The sequence below is a fragment of the Mercurialis annua genome, linkage group LG7 (genome assembly GCF_937616625.2).
Source record: "Mercurialis annua linkage group LG7, ddMerAnnu1.2, whole genome shotgun sequence".
Classification (NCBI taxonomy): Eukaryota; Viridiplantae; Streptophyta; class Magnoliopsida; order Malpighiales; family Euphorbiaceae; genus Mercurialis; species Mercurialis annua.
In genome coordinates, this window is record NC_065576.1 from 1,235,413 (window position 1) to 1,258,450 (window position 23,038).

General features: G+C 29.8%; 2 protein-coding genes and 1 long non-coding RNA gene across 5 annotated transcripts; 2 read left to right on the forward strand and 1 right to left on the reverse strand.

Annotated features, from left to right (window-relative positions):
• The first annotated feature begins 1,517 nt into the window (after window positions 1–1,517).
• On the forward strand, window positions 1,518–3,097 carry LOC126657809 (transcription factor TCP3-like). Its single transcript, XM_050352592.1, has one exon. The coding sequence runs from the start codon at window positions 1,716–1,718 to the stop codon at window positions 2,784–2,786; it is 1,071 nt and encodes a 356-aa protein (XP_050208549.1). The 5' UTR covers window positions 1,518–1,715; the 3' UTR covers window positions 2,787–3,097.
• Window positions 3,098–14,763: 11,666 nt separating this feature from the next.
• Window positions 14,764–17,063, reverse strand: LOC126654891 (uncharacterized). 2 transcript variants are annotated; one of them, XR_007632783.1, is made up of 6 exons: window positions 16,819–17,063; window positions 16,471–16,585; window positions 16,226–16,310; window positions 16,011–16,080; window positions 15,813–15,884; window positions 14,764–15,004 (listed from the first exon to the last, which is right to left on the reverse strand). It is a non-coding gene; the product is annotated as an uncharacterized LOC126654891 (long non-coding RNA). The 2 variants fall into 2 exon arrangements; XR_007632784.1 differs by having other exon boundaries at window positions 15,567–15,884.
• A 1,849-nt stretch (window positions 17,064–18,912) lies between these two features.
• LOC126657619 (transcription factor TCP4-like) lies at window positions 18,913–22,592 on the forward strand. 2 transcript variants are annotated; one of them, XM_050352330.2, is made up of 2 exons: window positions 18,913–20,520; window positions 21,803–22,592. In XM_050352330.2, the coding sequence occupies exon 1, from the start codon at window positions 19,506–19,508 to the stop codon at window positions 20,484–20,486; it is 981 nt and encodes a 326-aa protein (XP_050208287.1). In that variant the 5' UTR covers window positions 18,913–19,505; the 3' UTR covers window positions 20,487–20,520; window positions 21,803–22,592. The 2 variants fall into 2 exon arrangements, with proteins under 2 accessions (XP_050208287.1, XP_050208285.1); XM_050352328.2 differs by lacking the exon at window positions 21,803–22,592 and adding an exon at window positions 21,404–21,534 and having other exon boundaries at window positions 19,414–20,520.
• The last annotated feature ends 446 nt before the right edge of the window (window positions 22,593–23,038 follow it).

Genomic DNA, 23,038 nt, shown 5'->3' on the forward strand with positions numbered 1-23,038 from the left:
GAAATGCTTATTTTTCTCAGTTAATTATCGTTGAATTCTGTTCCGTCTTTTACAATATTTATCTTTAAATAATTTAAACTATTTTTTTAAAACAATAAAGCTATCATCAGTAGGAAATTTTTGTTCTAAATTAAATTATATTTCCAATAGAGTGTTCAAAATAAAAATAATTATTTTAATTATTTTTTAATTAAAAGTGATTCAAGTTCTGAATGCAAATTTATGAGCATTCATAAATACAAGCAGTGGTGAAGTTGAGATCTAAAAACACAAGTTAATGTCTCAGAGTACATTAAGCTTTCATTTTGTTCGAACGAAACTAAATTGAAATTGTGTTTATTTTTTTAAACCGAACCGAGTTTACAAATAATTAGAACTTTTTCAAACAAAAGCAAACCAAACTAATTTTTTTTTCCTGGTTTGGTTTGATTTGCACTAAAAAAATATGTTCAGAATCGAACAGAATCCGAAAACAAAATTGTTATAGTAGCATACCAAACTAAGCCGAATTTGTTGGTTTGGTAGGGTTACTATTAATATTTTCTTTTACCTACCCTATCCCCTTTTTGTAAAAAGATAGTCTTAACTCTTACATTTACGGTCTATTTTCATGAGCTAATAAATTAAGTGTTAAAAACATAAGGCTTAATAGCATAAAAAAAAAATCACAAATTTTAACGTGTTTTATAAATTCAACACGAAACTTTAATTTTGGCAAATTAATGCATGGATTATCAGTTTTTTTTGCAATTTTAGACCAAACAATTTTCCGTCAGAAAAAAGTTGATGTATGTGTATACAATAATAACCACTGTTCCAACGTTCACATTAATGTTTTTAACAGAAAATTGCTAGATGCTAAAAATTTTGAAAGTTAATGTCCAAATTTGCCAAATTAAAGTTCGTGTTAAATTTACAAAACATGCTAAAATTTATGACCTTTTATGCTATTTAGCCAAAACATAAATGTCTTGAGTAGATAAAGATAAATCACATATACATAATGAACCAAATTCAAGAAAGAAGAAAATATATGTGCAAAATCACAAGTAGAAAAATGGACAAATAGAAGCCTCTAAAGTCCGAAGCTGTCAAATGCAAGTAAAACAAATAAGCAACAACAACAACAATTTTGGCATTTCTAGGAAAGTTGTAATCTTAGGTTTTTCTTTAATTTCTATGTGTACTAAATTACTAATAGGGTATGCATCTTGTTCGAACCAAATTAAGCCGAATCAAAATTGTACTATTTCTCAGACTAGAACCGATATAATTTTTCAAATCGAACTCATCAATTCGGTTGAATTTTTCAGTCTAGTTCGGTTTTTCGATTCGGTTTGTTCTAAAACTTAACTGAATTTTTTATGTCCTAAACCGAACCCAATCATAAAACCAAAAAAATAATTATAGTTTCAAAGCGAACTGAATTTGTCGATTTGGTCCGGTTTTTGCACGCGCCTACCCTTTTTGAAACTCAGAAGAAAGTAGAACAAAAAAGTATGAAATAAATCAGAACAAAATTGAGAAGTCATTTATTCTCATTCTGACCAGACTCTGCTACCCTTTTGTAGAAGCAACAAATAGCTCTTACACACCATTAACTACTGAAAAGCCTTTCTCACTATGTTAGAGGCCAAAAACAAATTTATTGATAAGCAGTATTTTGGGATCAGCATCCTCATCAGTAGTAGTATGTTCATCTTCAGAAAAAGATCATGAAGAATCTTGATTTCCAACAGAATCTTATATACCAAGAAACTCAAGAACATCTACACCCTCAGCTTTTTCAAATTAACCAAGATTATTCGGTTCTTCCCTCGAATTCTGAAGTGGTGGCAAGCAGAGAATCTTCACAAAATGTGAAGTCAAGAGAAAGAACAAGAATGAAGGGTTCCGTGGGAGAAATCGTTCAGGTTCAAGGCGGTCACATTGTTCGTTCTATCGGGCGAAAAGATCGACATAGTAAGGTTTGTACTGCGAAAGGTCCGAGAGATCGAAGGGTTCGGTTGTCTGCTCATACTGCTATAGAATTCTATGATGTTCAAGACAGGCTTGGTTATGATAGGCCCAGTAAAGCTGTTGATTGGCTTATGCAGAAGGCGAAATCCGCCATCGACAAGCTTGCCGAGCTTCCACCTTGGAATCCGACTGAGCCCATGGAGACGGACCGGGATGGTGTGTCTAGCGAAAAGCAGCCTGTTGGTGAGCAATCAGAATGCTCTGGCTATAGTGTGATGGATCCTGGTACGATTCGCGATACGATGAAATCTTTATTCCCGACGAGCTCGACAAACACGTCGATGAACTTCCCGAGTTATCCGTCCGAAATAATGTCGAGAAACGAAGATCTTGGGCTATCACTTCACTCTTTTCAATACCAAACACCTTCAAATGAACTTGCGGGTGCAGGGTCAGCTCAAGTTGAGTATGAGACCAATAATCAAATTGGTTGGGGCAATAACACAAACACATTGAGTGCTACACGTGACGATGGTTTCTCATTCAATCCATTACCAATGCCTTTAATGCTAACCCAAGATTCAGAATATTCTCAGAGGGGATCCCTTCAGTCCAATTTTCCGCAATATATTCGTGCATGGAATAATGGTAATCATCATCTTCCAATGGAATCTCACCATCCTCATCAGCCGTTCATTTTCGGAAGCCGGTTCGCGCCCGAAGGATTCGCAGGGTTTAACATTCCGGCGAGAATTCACGGAGATGATGAGCAAAGTCATCTTGGTTCCATTAGGCCATCTTCTTCTTCAACAAATTCTCAGCATTGATTGATGAACTCAATTGCTTGCTTATTAAGGTTCAAGGTACTTAATTATTATCTGATTAAGGTTAACATTTTAATTATTCTATGAACTCAATTTCTTATGAAATGTTTATGTTTAATGGATTATTATGCACTTCTTTTGTATTGAGCAAATTTGTTGATCAAGCCGGCTCCTTTTGTTTATGCTTGACGGAGTCTGCCTTCTCAACGTGTTAACCTGCAAAACAGATGATGTTGATCGGACCGTGGTTGTCCGATAAGCATTCCGATGCTTAATCAATGCTTTTATATAATATTTGACTGTATGTTAGTTCATATGATTTTATTCTTCTCGCACTGACATTTTTACAAATAGGTTGTGTGCATTGAGATAGATTGCATTTTAGTATTTTTATTTCTAAGATATCTTCTGAAATTGGAGCTTTCTTGCATAGCTCAAAAGTTGAATTCTCTATCCGATCTTTTTATATAAAGATTGGAGTCGAAAAACCCAGAAACGCACCCGAGTATTTTAATTAGGTTTGACACCTTATGCACGACTTAAACACTTATTGAGCAAAAACCAATGAGCTTTAGCTCAAATGTTATAAGCGCTAAGCAGAACTGTTAAGTCGTGGGTTCAATTCCTCCCACAAGCGCTCCCCCTCCACAAATTATATAAAAAAAAAAACACTTATTGAGCAAAAGAAAGTGTGATTAAATTAAAGTAATTTATCGGCCATATATTATGTGCATAGGCGATAAGCCAACTAAGCACCAATCTTTAAAAGCATTGCTTAATTAGTAACCTAAAATAAAGCTAATTTGATGTTTTTTTTGTTGGATTATTAATGCATACGTGCGATCAAGCATATTTCCCATTTTATAATAAGTTGACCTAAATTGAACTTAAACTTTACTAATTCAAACATTTATAGTTTAGTAGGAACATTGTGTGATTGGATATTTTCCGGGAAATATTATATCTATTTTGCTTATTTGGTTCAATTTGTCTACTTCATGTTCCGGTCGTAAGTCAAACTTTTTTTTTTATTAGAAAAGGCATTTTCCTAATAAAATCTAAGTTCGATTTTCTTAGAATTTAAAATATTTTCTAAATGTAAATAATACTTTTTTTATTTTCATGTAATTATTATCTAAAATAAAATTATTATTTTCTATTTAATATTATTACTGATAATTTTTATATTGTGCATAATTAAATTATAGAATATTAATTTCTTTTGTTTTAATAACTAAAAACCACTCAAATAGTACTTAAATTATAAGACAAGAATCAATAATATTTATTCTGTAAAAGTATAAAATAATATTTATGTCTTTTAATTTAAAAATTAATATATTATATTCAAATTAAGTTTATACTTTATGAAAAATAAAAATCGAAACAAACAATTTATATTGAACTTTTTGATAAGTTGAATTCTAAGAAACTATATTTTCCGAGAAGTTAACTTATCAAAAATTATTATAAACTAAACTGAGTGAGGTCTAAGAATCTGAGTTTCTATGGTTCCTCTAAATTTATAATTAAACGAAACTAAAGTTTACATTTGAGTGCAGTCATTTCCATACTTTTAATTGATGTATTTTATTTTTTTAATTGAACCGATAAAATTATCAATTTTTACTGAAATCAATATAATTAAATTAATCAAAATCTTAAAAATGTAAAATCAATTTGATTGAATTAACCGGTTAATTTACGGATACAAATATAAAAAATAATGATAAAATAAAAACTTAATTGTTTAAAAAATAATAGAACTTTAGTGTATTTTGCAGTTTTAACACAAAGTTTTGACTTTGATAATTTAATACATGAACTATCACTGTTATACACCGAGCAATTTTCTGTCAAAATAATAATGATGTGTACACCGGAATAAACATTGTTCCGACGTCCACACCAGTATTTTTTTAATGGAAAATTGATGGGTCTTTAAAATTACAAAAAATAAAAAGTTAGTGTCCAAAATTATCAAAATTAAAAGTTCGTATTAAATTTTAAAAACACTGTAAAGTTTATGATTTTTTAAGCAATTTAGCCAAAAATAAATTAAAAAAGTATTAGAAATTAGATAATTTGTTAACCGAATTATTGAATTATAAATCATAACCAAACCAAATAAATTATTCATCAAACCAAATCAATATTAACTAACATAAGGTACTATTTTATTTTCAACAACAATATAAGATTATCTAAATTCATTTTATAACTCACATTTCAATTAGGCAATATCATCTTTGAGCGAAATGATTAATATATTTTTAAATTGAAATTTGATGACCTAAAACAACAAATAGAAGTATGATATTCTTTTTTAAAATAACTCGAAAATTCAATTATCCAACTACCAATTTAGTAAAAATCACTACCAAATTGCAGTTATGAACAATAGATTAATGAACCAATTAACTATAGCTGAAATGGTATTAACGCGACATAACATTATGTTAAAGTCTTGAAACATTATATAAACATTTTACATTAAAAACCCGTGAAATACTTTTTATATGAGCAAGAAAATTAGCATACGTTATCTGTGAAACTCAAATCGAGTGAGAGAAATAAAGCAAAGTGGTCTGTGATGGAGCATGGAGCTGCATGAATGAGAAGAGAAAAACAAAATAAAAAGTTGAAGTTGAAGTCCTAGAAAAGGACAACATCGGACACTGACTAGACTGTGTCTGCAAATATATATATTGATCATCTTCTTCGCTGTGTAAAACGTGAAAGCCACCAATCAAGCGCGTGATCCAAGATAATCAAAAAATTTGAGATTTTCTGAGAAATAAATGCAGAATTAATGATGAATATAGACATTTCATTACAGCAACTGCCAATTTGTTTTGTCTTACTTCTTCTCTGCAGTAGGCCATGCTATGCATGAGAATTTTTAGTATCTTATTTAGTTTTTTTTTATCTACTCAAGGCATCTCTATCTTTAAAACCTAAGAAATCTTTTACATTCGATAGGCCAGAAGATTTTAGTTTTTTGTCTGAATTTTACAGCTGCTTGATTTTGAAATGCTCATTCAAGTTGACCTACTTTTCATTTCATTGCACACTGGCTTTTTTTTATAAATCATGAACACAAGTAAATTCATAAATTTTTGTTTTTTTTTTCGATACCCGTAAGTTAAATAGTAAGCCATAATAAATTAATTTATTCAAAACTTTTGTTAGTTTTATCTGGTGATTTACGACATGTGTCAATTATATTCAAATAATAAATTAAAAAAATAATAAGTCTCGTTGATTAATAATAAAATATTATTTTAGTAACTTAATTTATCTTTATGCAAAATTAATCTATAAAATATGAAAATTTGATGAGTATGTATGCAGAATTGGAGTTTTTGGAGAAAATGAATGGAAAATCTAGATAGTGTCAGTTTCGTAATTCTGTCCAAGCACAAAGTGTGCGGTTTAGGCAATTTCTTTTTTTCTTTTTTTTTGGTAAGCTCATCCGGTTTTCAAGGCTTCGCCCTGACTAATCCGGATCCGACCCATGTCGCGCACCTAACATAGTGGGGGAGTCTTTCAGTGGGAATTTTTTGCATTCACAAGGACTCGAACCCGAGACCTTGCTTAAGCGATACCAACCCGCTTACCACTTATACCAACTCCCATTGGTTTAGGCAATTTCTAATATAAGCAGTTTTTGAATGATATAGAATGACTTTTAATTTATTTTCTAATTTTCACATTCAATTGGATCAATAATTATTGGATGCCTAATTTTTGAAACTCATATTGGAATCAATAAGTTTTACAAGCTATAGTCTGATATTAATTCACTGGTTCTTTTTTTTTTTTTTTGAGATAAAAAGTTCTATTAATCAAAAGCTGATTGATCAGCCAATACATAGAATTTGATAATCGGAGGGACATGCCCCAACCAATTAGATAAACTAAAATAGTCATATGCTACCACATGAAATTTTCTATTAAAACAACATTTATGCATCTCAATTAAGCTAAAGTAGTCATTTACTATCAAACTGATAATATTACAAAGCAAACAGTTGTTGTTGAAGGCATCCATTACAACCTTTAAAATAAAGGGAATTAGATTAGCTTCGCTTGCCATGATAATACTAACTTTAATCGCACGACTGCTACAGCTAGCAGCTATAACTTCATCGTTAAAGTACCTAATCACACCTTCTGTGACATATCTCTTCTCTTGAACATTAAAGACATCATCGATATTGACGCAAAACATACCGATATTTGGTGAAATCCATCGTAAGATGGTGGCTCTAATTGTTTTAGAGATCCAAGTCGCTTGCATCGCAAAAAACAATTTCATCTCTAACGATGAAAAAAAACTACTCTTAATTTCGATTAGATCAGATCTAATGAAATTAAGATACTAGAATAGAAAATAATTTCTAGATCTAGACCATAAATGGCCAAGAAAGAAATTTTATTCAAAATTAAAGACAATAACTATGGAAAAAAGCTAAAAAGACTGAATATGAGAGATTAGGGAGGTGATTTTAGGCCAAGAATGGCCAAAAACCACCTCCCAAATGACAAAAAGAAGAAAACTTACTAGGGTTTGAGAGGTTTCTCAAAGAGAGAGACGGCTAGGGTTTTTTTAAAATTACGAGAAATGGGAGTGAGCTGTGAAGAAGATAGAATGGGAGTAGACTAGTTCTGTTATTTTCGCTACGTCAACTAATAGAAGTTTAAGAAATTATCTATCAAATTTTATAAAATTTGTATTTTAATTAATTAGAATTTTATTTTCTAATGGAGATTATTGACCTAAAATTTTAAATTGCTGGACTAAAATATATATATAAAAAATTCTTGCTATGTTTATCAACTTTATTATAATTGGAAATATATACTTTGCCTTGTAGTAACCATCTGAATTATGTCATGAGTTATGTCATGAGTCAACAGAAGAAATTAAGACTCATATTTAACCTAGTGGAGATAATTTATAAGATACCCAGAGTTAACTTGAAACACACTTAACAAGGTCGTGGCTTCAATCTACTTAGCTCAATTGAACTATAATTTAACTGGCATAAACATTGAGCAACGCTTATTAAAATTGTGGGTTCAGTTTTTTCCTACTACCGTTCCCCTTCCTCAATTATATGTAAGAAAAACTTAATATACATCTGAAATTAGTTCTGAGTAGAGTTTGGGCTATTTGATTCAATTGCCGAATTGAGTTTAAAAACCAAAATATTCAACTCGATAAACTCATAAATCTATTAATTATACATATTTCAATAGTACCTTTACTTTTATACTAAAATTTATTTTAAATAAATATATATAATCGAGTAGAGGGTGATCGAGTTTCAGATTATAGAATTGATTTCATAGAGGTTTATCTTAACCATATTTGGACTCATCTCAACTCAAATTAAAACCCTAATTGAGTGGAGGGTCATTATCTTCCAGCCGCATTCACCTATAGTAAAGGATGTGGATAATTTGACTACTCATATCCAAAATCAATTGCATATTGTACATTGATCATAATTGACTGCGCATGGTTTCACAGCCAACAAAATAGGGACCCAATTGAATAAAATTGAGAGTACCCTAATAACAGCCAACAAAATAGGGACCCAATTGAATGAAATTGAGAGTACCCTAATAATGTATATAGTTTGTAAAAGAACATGCGGTTCCAATAATAAAAAGAGATGAAGACAATACAGTCTAGCTAGTCTAGTTGCTATCATCTGCTGGAAAAGTTAAGTGATGAATTTGCACAAATTAATTTTAAGGCTAAATGATGTATTTTTTTAGGATTAATTGCAAATTAAATCACAAATTTTAGCATATGATTTGCAATTACAACACGAAATTTGTAACTTGGCAATATTAATTATCAACTTTTATTTTTTGGTAGATTGGAATACCGACCAATCATGCAACAACACATGACTGTATATTATAATGTCCACATCAATGTCTAATTTTAATCCTAACAAAAAAAAATACGGTTACTTTGAAGCTATAAGAGAAAAGACTCGATCTAAAATTCAAACATACCTTAATTCATTAATATACAACATGTAGTATAGTTTGAAAATATTATGATCATAAAATGGAAATATCTAATTTTTAATATATATAAGTATTTTTAGTTTCGTTCGGTTTGATTATTATTATATTATTATCTCAAAAATTATAGAAACTTGTATACAAAATTCATGAATAACTAACAATAACTCTTTCAATGGTTCTATTAAAAAAAATTATCTATTCAAATGTTATTTAATCCAAAAAAATGATAATTATTGATAAAACTTTCCTATGATCTATTATTCTTTAATTAAATATAATACTTTACTAAAACACTAGCTAGTCAATTAAGCCCAAAGTCTAATTTGAAAAGGATGTTTAACTTATTGTCATGCATGTCTCCATATAAATGGATTCTCCCCAACCTTTTTGGAAAGTAAAAGCTTATATACCTAACCAACCAATTCGCAACTAATGTGAATTATAGTTTTCTACTTGTCCTTTTATTAGTTTAATTAATTAAAGGCCAAATAAACAAAAAAACCAAACCTTTTATAAAAGTTTCATAAAAGTTCAAACCTTTCAATTTTATCCAATTTATCCTGAAATGCATGATTTTGTTCCACATCAGCGCCACGTGGGTGCCACATGAGCAAAATTACATAATTGGACAAAATTAAAACCAAATCATGTGTTTCAGGATAAATTGGATAAAATTGAAAGATTTGAACGTTTGTGAAATTTTCATGGAAGGTTTGGCATTTTTTAGTTATTTAGCCTTAATTAAAAGGCTAAAAAAAATTAGGGATTTATATGGACTAAACCTTATGTTAGATCTTTTCTTACAAAGAAAAATACAAATTAAACTTAGTTATCAATAGAGTAGTGCTATAACTTAACTATGAAGGGGTTATTTTTTTTTTTTTTTGTCAAAGATAGAATTACACTAAGTTAGGTGTTAGTTGTCAGTGTTAAGTTTTTAAGAAATATAATTTTTCAGCCCACTGGCTGGCAGAGGGGTGGGCCGAACCCACGCCCTCATGCAAATACACAGTGAACTGTGGCCAACCGGGCCAACAGTCACTTGCAAAGGGGTTATTGGCATTAAGGTTTAATTTCAAACATGAATCTGTAGGGCGGTAAACGGGCCAAAATTGAATTTTAGTTACATGAATGAGGATGTTTTTTTTTTTGAGAAAACATGAATGAGGATGTTTGGTTTGAGTTTTAAATACCGAGTTCAGACTACAAATCATTTAAATTTTATAATTTTTATGCTAAACTCGGGTTCAACTCGTATTTACTCGTTTAGATGCTAAATGAACCGTATCCAAACACGTTCATTTAAGTGATATACAAAACTAAACTCGTTTAACATTAGAAAACGAACACCAACTAAATTTGATTAATTAACCGAGAATCGTATAATTGGAATTAAAATTATATCATTTTATTCAAATGTGAGTCAGTTTAGGAGGTATTAATCGAACTCATATATGAAATAGATCACGGGCTCGTAACCAAATGTATTTATGAGCCTATTAATGAACAGAAACAAGCTAACGCTGCTAAATTCAAGTTCAATTAATTTAAATAAATCATTAATATCAGAATCGAACTAGCCATTTAGACTAAAAAAATGAATTCTTATCGAGTCGAACACAATCTCGATTCATTGAGGCCATAATCCCAAGCAAGCACAACATAGGTGGAGTTCTTATCCAAGTGAGGTCACTGCTTAGCCAATCCCTAGCTTAGTTTGAAATTTTCCAATACCATCTTTAAAATTCTTTTTTTGGGATTGTGATGGTGAAAGTTGTTGATATAAACAAATAAAAGAATAATTCTTTGGAAAGTAATTCCCTTATTTACTTGGCAAATTGCTATTCTCTTTATGTCCCTTTCTATCTTTAGCTGTACTCTGTCACTACATATCCAACAATGGTTACCAAACATCAATTCAACTAGCTTGCTCACTCCACTTGTTACCTAGTGTTTATTTAATTTTTTCTTATTTTCAAATTTGGTTAAATTATAAAATAAAATAATGGAATATAAGGATATTTAATCAATAAAAATCATTCAATTCTAATTAAAATACCGCCATTTAAAAAGGTAATATTAGTTAATATGTCAAATTGATGATACTTTTTTCAAAGTCATGCGCTTCACTTTTAATTGATAATTTACGTCAAGTTTAGAAGATAAAAGTATATTTTTTTCTACATTCAAAGAAACTAAGAAGATTTACACATAAAAAAGGGAGCAAGACCCCAATAATATCATCTAACATGAGTCTAATGATCTCTTTCAGAGCATGATCAAATACGACAAGACCAATGTCCTGCAAGAAGCTATGACTGGTCATCCAATCCGCATGACAGTTTCCTTCACGATAAGTATGACGAATGCAAAATTGCCAATCTCTATTGAAGTAACTTCAGATAATATTGAGCTGCATGATATTAGCGTTCACCATTATATTATCTTGGATAAGAGCATCGACAATCAACTTGCTATATTTCAAGAATAATATTTCTATAGCCACGAACCCAAGCAATCTCCAAACCGTCTTTATTGAACAGTATTTTATATCAAAATATAATTTCAAGATGGTTGGGCTATAATTAAATAGATGTTAGAGAAATATTAGTCATATATAGCGAGTAATGTTCCTTCATATGTAGAAGTAGAACAATTTATTTCATAGATGTTTAATTAAGGATGGTCCCAGGCTATTACATAATTAGACTAGTTAACGATAGGCAAGCTTCAAATAATCAATGGGGAGTTGGATTATTATCTGTAAAAATTCGGCCTCTAAATTAATAGCTAGATATTATTTTATCAATGAATTTCACTTTTTCTTGTATATTTCTCTTTTAGTGCTTAAACTTTAGAGAGCAAATAAAATATCAATGTATAAGAAAATTTGAAAAATCATCGAGAAAATGTTTATTACATTTTACAAAATTACTTAAATGCAGGGTTATTTAGGGTTAATGTCATAAAAAGTCATCAACTTACACGTTTTCTCAATTTAATCACGTTCTTTAAAACTTCTTATAGTAATACACCAACTTTCATTTTTTTCCAAATCTATACACGGTGCTGACGTGTCACTCATTTATTGGTTAAAATGACTTGTACCTCGGCAAATTGCACTAATGGATGAGTGCCATGTTAGCACCGTATATGATTTCGAAAAATAAAAATTGGTGTTTTTGTGAGAATTTTTAAAAAACATGATTAAATTGAAAAAACGTGTAAAGTTTGTGAATTTTTATGACATTGTCCCTTTTTTTTTATCATCCATTACATCAATGAAATTTGTCATACATGACGAGACCTGTATAGCTATAAAGAAAAGTCTTTTCTATCGTAAATATCATATGATCCAATATATAATAAAGTAAATATTAAAAAGAATATGGCGTTGGCGAAATAAGAACATACAATTAGCAAGTGTATTGGTTGGAGTTGAGCGTTGAAAAATCTAAATTGAGAACTAAATTGTTAAAACTCTAAAGGTAGTGGAAGATCTGTAGGTGTAATTTTATACCGAACTATATAAAATTGTTCTTAATTTTTTCAAGGCTTTTTGTAAAAATAGTTGGCTAATTATCTAATCCGCAAAAATTTTAATTTACCAACTATTCAAATATTTTTTTCTAGTTGCATTTTGTTTCACAATCAGTCTGTTCTTTGAAGTATAAATTGATAATTTTTAACACTTAGTCATTGATATTTGTTGGATGAATTAGTCATTGATAATTGAAGACAAACTTAAAAGAAAAAAGATAAAACGTACGATTACATGACAAAGCCATGTATAAGCAAAGCCATGCGTCGTCTCTGATCGGAGGCGCAAATATTTTTTAAAAGAAAGTTTGATTCAATATTTTGTTCTAATTGGTATTAAAAAAAAAAAAAAACTTATTGATTAGAATTTTTGATTTTAAAGGTCGCTCCTGACTAAATTTTATGAGTTATGATTGCATATGAAGCTTCAAACCATAAGAGGCATGTGGAAAAAGCTTGATTGAAGTGTGACATGAGTAAGAAAGTTATAGATAATAGGGTTAATGGCAAAAAAAACCCAAACCTTTACGACTTGTTGCAATTATATCCAAACCTTTTAATTTTTGCAATAATATCCAAATTGTATTATTTTGTTGCAATAATATCCAAATTGCACTTTTTATGTGAAATTTTTTGAGTTTTTTTCCATTTTTTGGGACTTTGACTATATTATTATACATCAAAACATAATAATACCCTAATATCTTAATTGAAAACAACAAATTTTGCCATAAATTTGACTATTACTGCTACAAAAAATGCAATTTGGATATTATTGCAACAAAAAAATACAATTTGGATATTATTGCAAAAATTAAAAGGTTTGGATATAATTGCAACAAGTCATAAAGGTTTGGGTTTTTTATACCATTAGGCCTAGATAATATTGAAATGAAGTATTGAGTAGTATACACTACTAGCATACATTTTTGATGATTTCCTTTGCTTTCACGATTTCTAATACCTTTCTTTCCTACCTTTTGTCCCAATCATCTCATGCTTCCGCTTTATGTTCTAACATATTTAGGTTATCGAAATCTTTTAAAAGTCGAGTTCATAAAATATACAAAAGAAAGACATAGCTTAATAATGTTACGGAATCGAAAAAAGCGAAAAACAAGAAAGAAAGAAGTGTACTAGGGTTTAGCAGGGAGGCGCCCGCCCTCACTCTCATCCTCTACCTCCAGTTTTCACTACCGACTTAACCAACTAGTTAAAAAAAAAATTATATATTTATTTCTAAATCACCATAATAAATATTTTAAAATTTGAACATTTATAGTCTTTTATTAGTAAATAAATGAAAAAAATTTAAAAAATAGGCCAGTCTATTTAGTAAATGTAAAATTATATGGTTTTCACAGTTTAACTGGCTTTTCATTTGATGGATATTTGGTTTAAAAAAGTTGAACTGTATTAACAAATGTTTAAAAAATAATTAGATTGTAATGATCTTTAGATTGTAAGTGAATCAGTTGAATTATCGGGTCTGGTTCAGTTCTTAAAACACCGATCAATTCTTGAAGAATTCCACGTGTCAAAACATGATAACATGGGCGGCTGATTTTATAAATATTATTATATAAAAAAGAAAGTAAGAATATCAAGTGGTGTAAGAGAACTCTTCATCATTTCTATGAAAAGGAAATGTGAATAATTTAGGCAAGAATATTCTATGCATTTATTTATCAATTAACCGATGTTATATTATATTGTGTAGTAATAGTAGCGGTGCATCTTGCTACTTCTTAAGAGGCATATAAAAGTTTTCTTTGATTTTTGATTTTGATGGTGGTCCTCTTACACAAACTTATGCTTCATTAGAATATATTCACAATCTTAATTACTAGCTAGCTTTAGGCTCAATTATTTTGTCCATTCTAGTTTCCTTGCAAATTTTGGTAATGGGTTTGGATAGGTTAAAATAGAAAGTTGAGAATGATAAAAAGAAAAATGTATTTTTTATCTTTGAACTAAGGGATTTTTAGTATATTTTTGGCATTTTCATCCTTCTGTAGACTTAGGGCAATTATTAGTTTATAAAATTGTTGATAAGATACAAAATAGGTAATATATATATGTCCTTACTATTTCTTTCTTCGGTTCAAATTCTAAACAAATAATTGTAATTCTTCAGAATTTTCTATAATTTCGTGTCGAATAAATATTTTATATAGAAAAGTAATTATTAGATTTTCAGATTTTCATTTTATATATTACTAGTACGTAACCCTCGCGTTGCTTCGGAATTAGTTAATATTTTAATTAAACTACAACAATTAACAAATGAATATGTAAATATTTTAACTAAAAGTCGTATAAACACTTAAGTTATCTACAGTTTTGGTCTTCCAAGAGCTTAGTACTAAGAGATGATGGATTTTGTGCGTATCCACAACTGAATCTATATAATTCACATATTTATACATTTCATCAATGTAATTCACGTATTTATATATCTCAAACATGTATATAATTTGAACAAATAAACCTTTTGCACGTCTAAACTACGGAATTTGACAAATAGAACCGCATAATGCAATTCCCACCTCTTTAAAAAGAGCCTTGTTTTTCAGATGTAGTAGTCCCTTAGGTGGTTACTGCGAAATTCCTGAAACTGATATTTTAAGCTGCAAAGGCAATATTAGAAACTCAAATCATAAGAAAATTTGCCCCTATAATTTTATAATAAAAAAACCGAAGAAATAAAACAAAAACTCAACAAACTCAAATTGCTACTACAGTTTGTTGTTTGATTCATTTACTCAAAGAAGTGAAGAAACTTGTTTGCTCTAATTAAATAGTCTTTGAAACCAACAAAATCAACAACTTCTTCGCCATTGAAGATTTCTACGAAATCAGATTAACCAAATTAATTAAATCTCATATTCTCTATTTTTCTTCGAGCACATCTATACATAAAAACTCAGAATGAATCCAGAAATTGTATTACGAACTTTAAGATAAAACAAAATAATTATAAACATATGGAAATTTAATTAGTTCAGGTTTCGCGTTCCAGATTTATAGTTAAAGGTGTATTAGAAGCAAGAATTTTTTTTCTCAATATACAAAGACATAATCTATTTTAATAAATATATAAACTATCAAATTTCTCAATATCTATTATAAATAAATAATTCTTATTAGCTTCATGATTGGCAAAAAAAAGAAAGATAAGAAGAAACCAACCTAGAAGTGAACATCCGTAAAGATTGTACCTTCAAAATTAATTTACAACTATGAATGATCTGTTTTCATGGTTTTAAACTTTATTTGGTATGGAATGGACGTATACTGACTATGCAAGAATCATAGAGATTGAGCAAACACTACAAAATGAAGGAGAAATAGAAGGATTGACCTAGGGAGAAGATTTATGGCTTTGCAAATTAACTGAATCAAGTTGGCCTCATAAATATAAATAGAAATTCACACCTAACTTTTGTAAGTAGCAAAGAAGATTTAGCTTTGCAGAAGTCTGAAGTCCTTTACACGTGAAAAATCATCCTATATGATAAAAGAATCCACAAACATCAATTTAATACTGAAAAAAATCTGAACAACACAACACAACAAAATTTTAAGAAAATGAAACTCCACAATTAAAAAAATAGAATGTTGGAGGCTTCAAACCCGAAAATCGTGGTCATCACACCGGGTGAAATAATTGTTTTTTCATCAATTCCTCCTTAAAAAGAGTAATCTGTAAACATATGAACATGAAATATATAACCACAATTTCATTCAACTATCAAGTAATTGCGGATCATTGCGTAAAATTGACAAACAATAAACAAAAATGTAACAAAGCTAAAAATTCACTAATAGATAAAGTATAACATACATACTTGTGCTAATTTTCTCAACGGAGTTAGTCGAATGACTTCCAGCTTAGGCTTTCCAGATAAACATTCAAATATGATTGCTTCTTATCTAAAAAAAAAGAGCTTTAACTGATCAACTACATAAAAAATAACAATGAGCTTAATCAGATTAGATAAGCCCTAATTCCAAAATTCAATAAGGATAAAGAGAAGTAAAAATATCGACAATTAAAAAGCATGAAAATTATAAATTTAGCTTCTTATATTACCAGTAGAACGATTGAAGCGAGAACAGAGCTAGGTATTGAGCTTTTAATCCGTTTTAAAATTTCAAACTCAAAGCATTTCCTCGCTTTTAGCATTAGCATCATCCGCCACAAAATTCTAAGTAAAAATGAATGCAATTAAAAATGAGTTATAAATGATAAAACACATTAAATCAAATAAAAAACTGATACTAAATTTCACAAATTTTTCAAACCCAGATTCTAAGATTCTTTAAGCAAGAACAATTTTTCCTAAAATACAGAGACAAAGAAAGAATACCTTATCATTAAAAAAAACCCACTAAAAGCAACCTCGATTGAAAAAAATAAGTGCAAGATTATCAATAATACCTTATAGTGATGGACAATGGTGATGCTCATACGAATCTACGATCGGAATGATTGATAAAGAGGCGAAGCTGAACCAAACTGAACAAAAGAACAGATGTGAGAAAACACAATTGAAAAATAATGGGGAATTAAGAAGTGTAATTAGCAATGGAAAGAATGGTTAGAAAAGGAAATGAAATAAAGGCATGAAAGGTTTTTTAGGTTTAGTAAAGGGCAAAAGCGCCAGTTCACTGTTACTTCTACAGTGTTTTCAACCCAATTTTATACTATAGAATAGATATAGATGTAGGAATGCCACACATAATTCAACCTGACTAAAGAAAGTTTTGACCTTACATTGATCTCATTAAATTTTTAGGTACACTTTTAGACGGCTTTGAATTTTGTCAATAAAAATAAAAATATTTATAATTAAATGCTAACAGCTAACTATATATCACAAAAAAAAAACTTGATTGTATAAATATATAAAGTGGTGAAGGAGAATTTTTAGTTGAATCATAATTGGAGTTGGTACAAAATAGTGAATAGGAAGTTGAGAAAATTTGTCTATGAGACGGATGTTTGTCATTTCTTTTTAGTGAAACCAAACCACACTTATCTGAATAGTGGAAAATAAAGTACATAAAAAGCAAGAAATAAAAGAAAATTACTATATAAAGCTACGGAACATCATTATCAAAAGGAAAAGAGTCAAATATGTCCCTGGTATTTATAATGGAACAAAATTTAGCTCCTAATGAATCTTCGATCTCAAAGAACACTCAATGTTTTAAAGTTGGTTTATTTGGGCTTCCGAGTGTAATGTTGTTATCAGTGTAGACTTAGTCTAGATAGTTAAAATATCTCCAAGTACATTTAGAAGTCGTGGGTTCAAATCCCGCCTCTATAACTAATATCTAAACAAACTGAAACTCTATTAGTCAGAATTCTATCTACATAAAAAAAAGGTGTAATGCTATCAATAATTTATAAAGACGGTTCCTTATTGCTTATATGGTCTTTAAAATTGGCAAACACTAGCTTTCAATTTCTAATAAAATCTCAAAATTTACCATTTAACGTGGTTCGTTAATATTAAAAATGAACAGAAAAAATTTATTTGGACACAATTGGATTAAATATATCATTTTCACATATTTTATAGACAAGAAGTAGTATAGTCTATAAATCGTTATACTGTCACACTTAGGAATACAAACGAGCCAATTTCAAAACATTAAGTGTTTATTTGAGATTGTAAATTTATTAGGGATTAAGTTGTGCTCCCGCTATAAACATTAGGGGGCATATATAACTTATTCCCCATGCTCAAATGGTCAGTAATCTTTTTAGCCACGAACTCTCATTATAGCTCATCACCTACACTTCTAATTAATGTTCATAATAGAAAAGAAAGAGGGCAAGGTTTGTATTTATTGTGTAAGGATAGTTTGAGGCCTATTTGATTAAAAATCAACAAAATTTTATTTTTCTCCCTCAACTTAGCATAAAATATCAAATAAGAACAAATTCACAATTTTGCACAAAACACTCACAACTTGGCTAATTTGACTCTTTTTACCCTCTTAACTGAGATGGTACAAAATAATTGGAGCTAAGGTGACAATAAATTATTGTACATTGAAATTAAAGGGATAAAACGAGTCAAAATATCTATTTTAAGGATATTTTTATTCAAAATACCTATTTGAAGTGTGTTTTTATTTAAAATTATAAATTTGGCCTTATTTAATATTTTGCTTCTAAGTTAAAAAGAAAATTAACTTTTATTGGATGAAAAACCGTGAATTAACAGTCCGGTTTAGTTAAAAATTTACTAATTTTAACTAAAACTAAATTAATTATTATTTTTAATTGAAATGAAGAATCATTTACATTAGTTTGTTGATAACAATACTATCTATTTTAAGGTCAATTAAATATAAAATCATATCATTTCTGTTCCCTGAACATGTTCGTATTGTACAATTTTATTCTTTATTGACTAAAAAATACAAGTTAAAGGACCAAATTGACCCTTTAGTCCAAAGAGTTGGTATGTTACTATTACATTAGTTTGTTGAGATAATAAAATATCTTTCATCACTCACTCTCTCTTTCTAACCAAACTCTGCCACCCTTTGCAGAAGCATCTCTCTTAGGCCAAAATTAGGTCCTTAGGATCTTTATTTCTACTTTAATTCCCATACTACCTTCAACAAATCTTTCCCTTTTTGCCCTCTCCTCTTCTCCTTTTCTACTGCCCTAATCTTCTTCATTATCTCAAATCAAAAACATAATCACTTATTTTTTTCCCAATTTAGAAAATTTTAGCAATTTTTTTTCTCTATTTTTTCACATAATTCAGCTCAAGCCCAAAAAAAGTATTCCATATTTAGAAACTTTTAATCAAGATTTAGTTTTGGTGGGTGGGTTAGTACTATTTCTTATCTAGTGTGAAATTTGGATTAAGGAATCTGGAGAAGGTAATGTCAGAGTTTATTGGGATCAGCATTCACAGAAAGTTTCAGCTTTTAAATTTCTGACTCTATTACCAAATTAAGAGCATCTACCACCAAATAAAGAGTTCAAGATTTTCTTGATTTTAGGCCTGCAAAATTTCAAGAATTGTAAAAATTCAAGAAAATCAAGAAAAGCACCAACTTTTAATAAAAGAAAATGCAAAACCTAGACAAAAAACAACCATGAAAGGCGGCGCCGGAGGCGAAATAGTTCAAGTTCAAGGCGGTCACATTGTTCGGTCTACTGGCCGAAAAGATCGACACAGCAAGGTTTACACCGCGAAAGGTCCGAGAGACCGTCGGGTTCGATTGTCTGCTCATACTGCAATACAATTCTATGATGTTCAAGACAGGCTTGGTTATGATAGACCTAGTAAAGCTGTTGATTGGCTTATAAAGAAGGCGAAATCCGCCATTGATAAGCTTGCTCAGCTTCCGCCATGGAATCCAATTGATAATAATGATGGTAATGTTGTTGGTTCTAATGAATTGGGGAATATTGGTGACCAGTCAGAATCGTCAGGGTATAATTTTCATAATCCAAGTAATGATTCATCCAATTTTATTGCACCAAATTCTGATGCTATTCCTGATACGATGAAGTCTTTTTTTCCGACAAGCTCGTCGAATTTAAATTCATCGATGAATTTCGAGAGTTATCCGACCGATATAATTTCAAGAAATGTAAATTATCATAGCCAAGATCTTGGTTTATCACTTCATTCTTTTCAAGATCAAGGTTTAGGTGATCATCATGATCATACTAATTCAAATAATCACAATCTTTTTGCAAATTCAGCTTATGAGTTTCAAAGAATTATGAGCGGGGCAGGGGGCGGGGGCGGTTTTTCGTTTAACCACCCGTCACTGCCGACGCAACAAGCGCTGCTCGGTCAAGACTCGTCAGCATTAATATCTCAGCGGGGAACCCTTCAGTCCACTTTTGCGCATTCGGTTCGACCTTGGAATGATCTATCAATGGCATCATCAGACCACCATAGGCCACAGGATTTTAGTCAGTCTTTCATCTTTGGTAGTAGATTTGAACCTCAGGGATTGGCCGGCGGAGGCTACAGTATTCCGGCGAGAATTCACGGAGAGGAAGAACAAATTGCTGTCTCAGATATGCCTTCTTCTTCTGATTCTCCTAATTCTCAGCATTGATTGAACAAATGTCCAGTTCTTGCTTATCTATAAGGTATTTAATGAAAACCCTTTGTTTTTCTTTTCGAGTATTATTTCTGATTTTATTTTTTGTCCCATAAACTTTATAGTAAAATGTTATATTGCACGGAAATTTGTCGATCGAGTACTTATTTTGGCGTTCCATTTTCGAAAGCTTGTGAAAATTACATTTTTACATTTATAATATATTTTTGTGTAAATACATTTTTGTCGTTTTCCATTTCAGCTGGTTTCAGTTTCGTACAATATAGAATAAAATAGGAAAATTGTTGACCATTTGTTCACACAGTCACACGAGGATATTATTGGACTTCAAGCGTGAATAAATATAAATTTGTTTTATCTATTGCAATTAATTTTTTTAAATTGGAGAGGTGATCGAATTTAAAGCTTTTGATCATAGATAATTTGGTACCGCGTCAAATAATCGATCGCCTAAGCGATTAGATGAGGTTAAATGTTTCTAGGGCTATTAGAATATAGTTCTTTTCTTCCATAAAATAGTTACTGAATTATAAAAAATTAACAAAACAGTGAACGAACTAGAATTTTTTTATACAACAATGATTGTATTATAAAAAATTATAAAACAATTACCGGATTATAGCCTTTGGCAAAACGGTTACTAATTATAAATAGATGAGACGATGCAAAGATGTACAACTGGGCAATATGTCGGTAAATATTTTGTAAAAAACTCTAATTTGATAACTATTTTGTAAATCTTTTATAATTCGAAAACCGTTCTATAAAAGACATAGTTCGATAATCGTTTTACAATCTTCATATTTCAATCATTTATAGAATAGACATAGTACGGTAACAGCAAAACATATTTAACTCGTTGAATGAGACTCCAACAATAGTATTATTTCTAACAAAAACTACCGTTTCAGCGTTTGAAAAGGTGAGGATGAAGATGATAAAAGAACCAGAGATTTCAGCTCAAGCAGCAATTCAAAATTGTAGAACTCATGAAGTATATATATATATATATATATATATATATATATATATATATATATATATAATTTCAACGGATACTAAATTATATAGAGCTTTTAATTGTTTATTATAAGTGGGATCTAATTTGAGGAAATTAGGCCCAGCACCGTTAAAGTGCTAAATAATCTCACTATTACGACCCGCACCCTTTTCTCGTCAAAATACATTACAGTTCACCGTGCTTATTTCTTTACGTTTTTGTTTGATTTTTTTACGATTCAAGGTGTTGACAAATACGATTTCTGTTTTCTTCTCGCTATAATAATTCCAATCTCATTTTTCATTAACAGGTTTTGAAGTGTCTCTTCTATTCTTCTACCTATGTCTCCTCTTTGCCGCAGCAGCCGCCTCTACCACCAATTACGGCTGCCGTTCATCGGAATGAGGCTGTTTTCAATAATGAATTTTGAATTCTACCCACCTCAAACAGCAAGAAGAGGAGGCTGCTGATGTTAGAGGTATTAATTTCTAATAATAAAAGGCAATCTAGTCTATTGTTGTTTTGGTAAATGTTCAGTAATTATTATTCAATTTGGAAATATTTGATTGTTTAATTTATTGGGTATTTTAATGTATTCTGTTATAGATAATTGCATGTAGTTAGTTTGTTGTGTTGGATAATGATTTATGTAGAATTGTTCTTCTGTTGTTATAATTGATGTTATTATAATTGAGATATGTCGTGGTTAGCTTTTCTAATGTGTTGCTGACTAAGCGAGCAAAGAAGGATGGTACTGTGCAAATATGGTAAGCTTTATTTGATTACATGGAGTTCTGAATTTTTAGTGGTTCATAGTTCATAATTCAAATTAGTTTGATGTTTGATGTAGCCATGTAGGTACCTGTTAATTTGATGGATCATAGTTTATAATTGTATATCTATTATTTAACCGATGCATATTTATTGTTTGATAAAATGTCACAGAGAGTGCATGAGGAACAGAGTGGTAGAGAAAGCAAAACTTAATAACCCTTTTTTGTGTTGTTTAATGTGAAAATTGTAAACAATTTATGGTTTTCCTCCCTCTATCTCCTTCACTATATTATTTTTTACTAAATAGTTTCTAACAGTTCACTAAAGGGTTACTAATTTTAAAACTTGTGATTGTCTAGTATATGAATTTCAGTTTTAGTTGTTCTGTTTGGATTATTTTGTTGTATAGGATTGTTTTCTATACTTATGAATATTGGCTGCTATTTTTGTTTATAAGTTTTCAACATGAAGATTATTCATGACACTAACTTTTCTTTTTTAATAAAGTGTTAGTAAATTTGTTTTTTAAGTAAATTAATAGTAAACTAAGCAATAATATTTTATGGTTAGCAATTTTTTTAATAATAGAAAATGAATGGGTGTTGGGTAATCAATAGTGAACATTGGATAAATTGTTAGTAAATTCATTTTAATATTTTATAATTTAAAAATAAAAAAGATATTAATTTGGTTTTTAAGTAAATCGATAGTAGACTGTTAGTAAACTCTTAGTGAACTTATAGTAAATTAAGTAATATTATTTTAATATTTT

Coding starts and splice junctions, on each gene's coding strand:
- LOC126657809 (XM_050352592.1), top strand. CDS start 1,716: ATGAAGAATCTTGATTTCCAACAGAATCTTATATACCAAGAAACTCAA.
- LOC126657619 (XM_050352330.2), top strand. CDS start 19,506: ATGAAAGGCGGCGCCGGAGGCGAAATAGTTCAAGTTCAAGGCGGTCAC.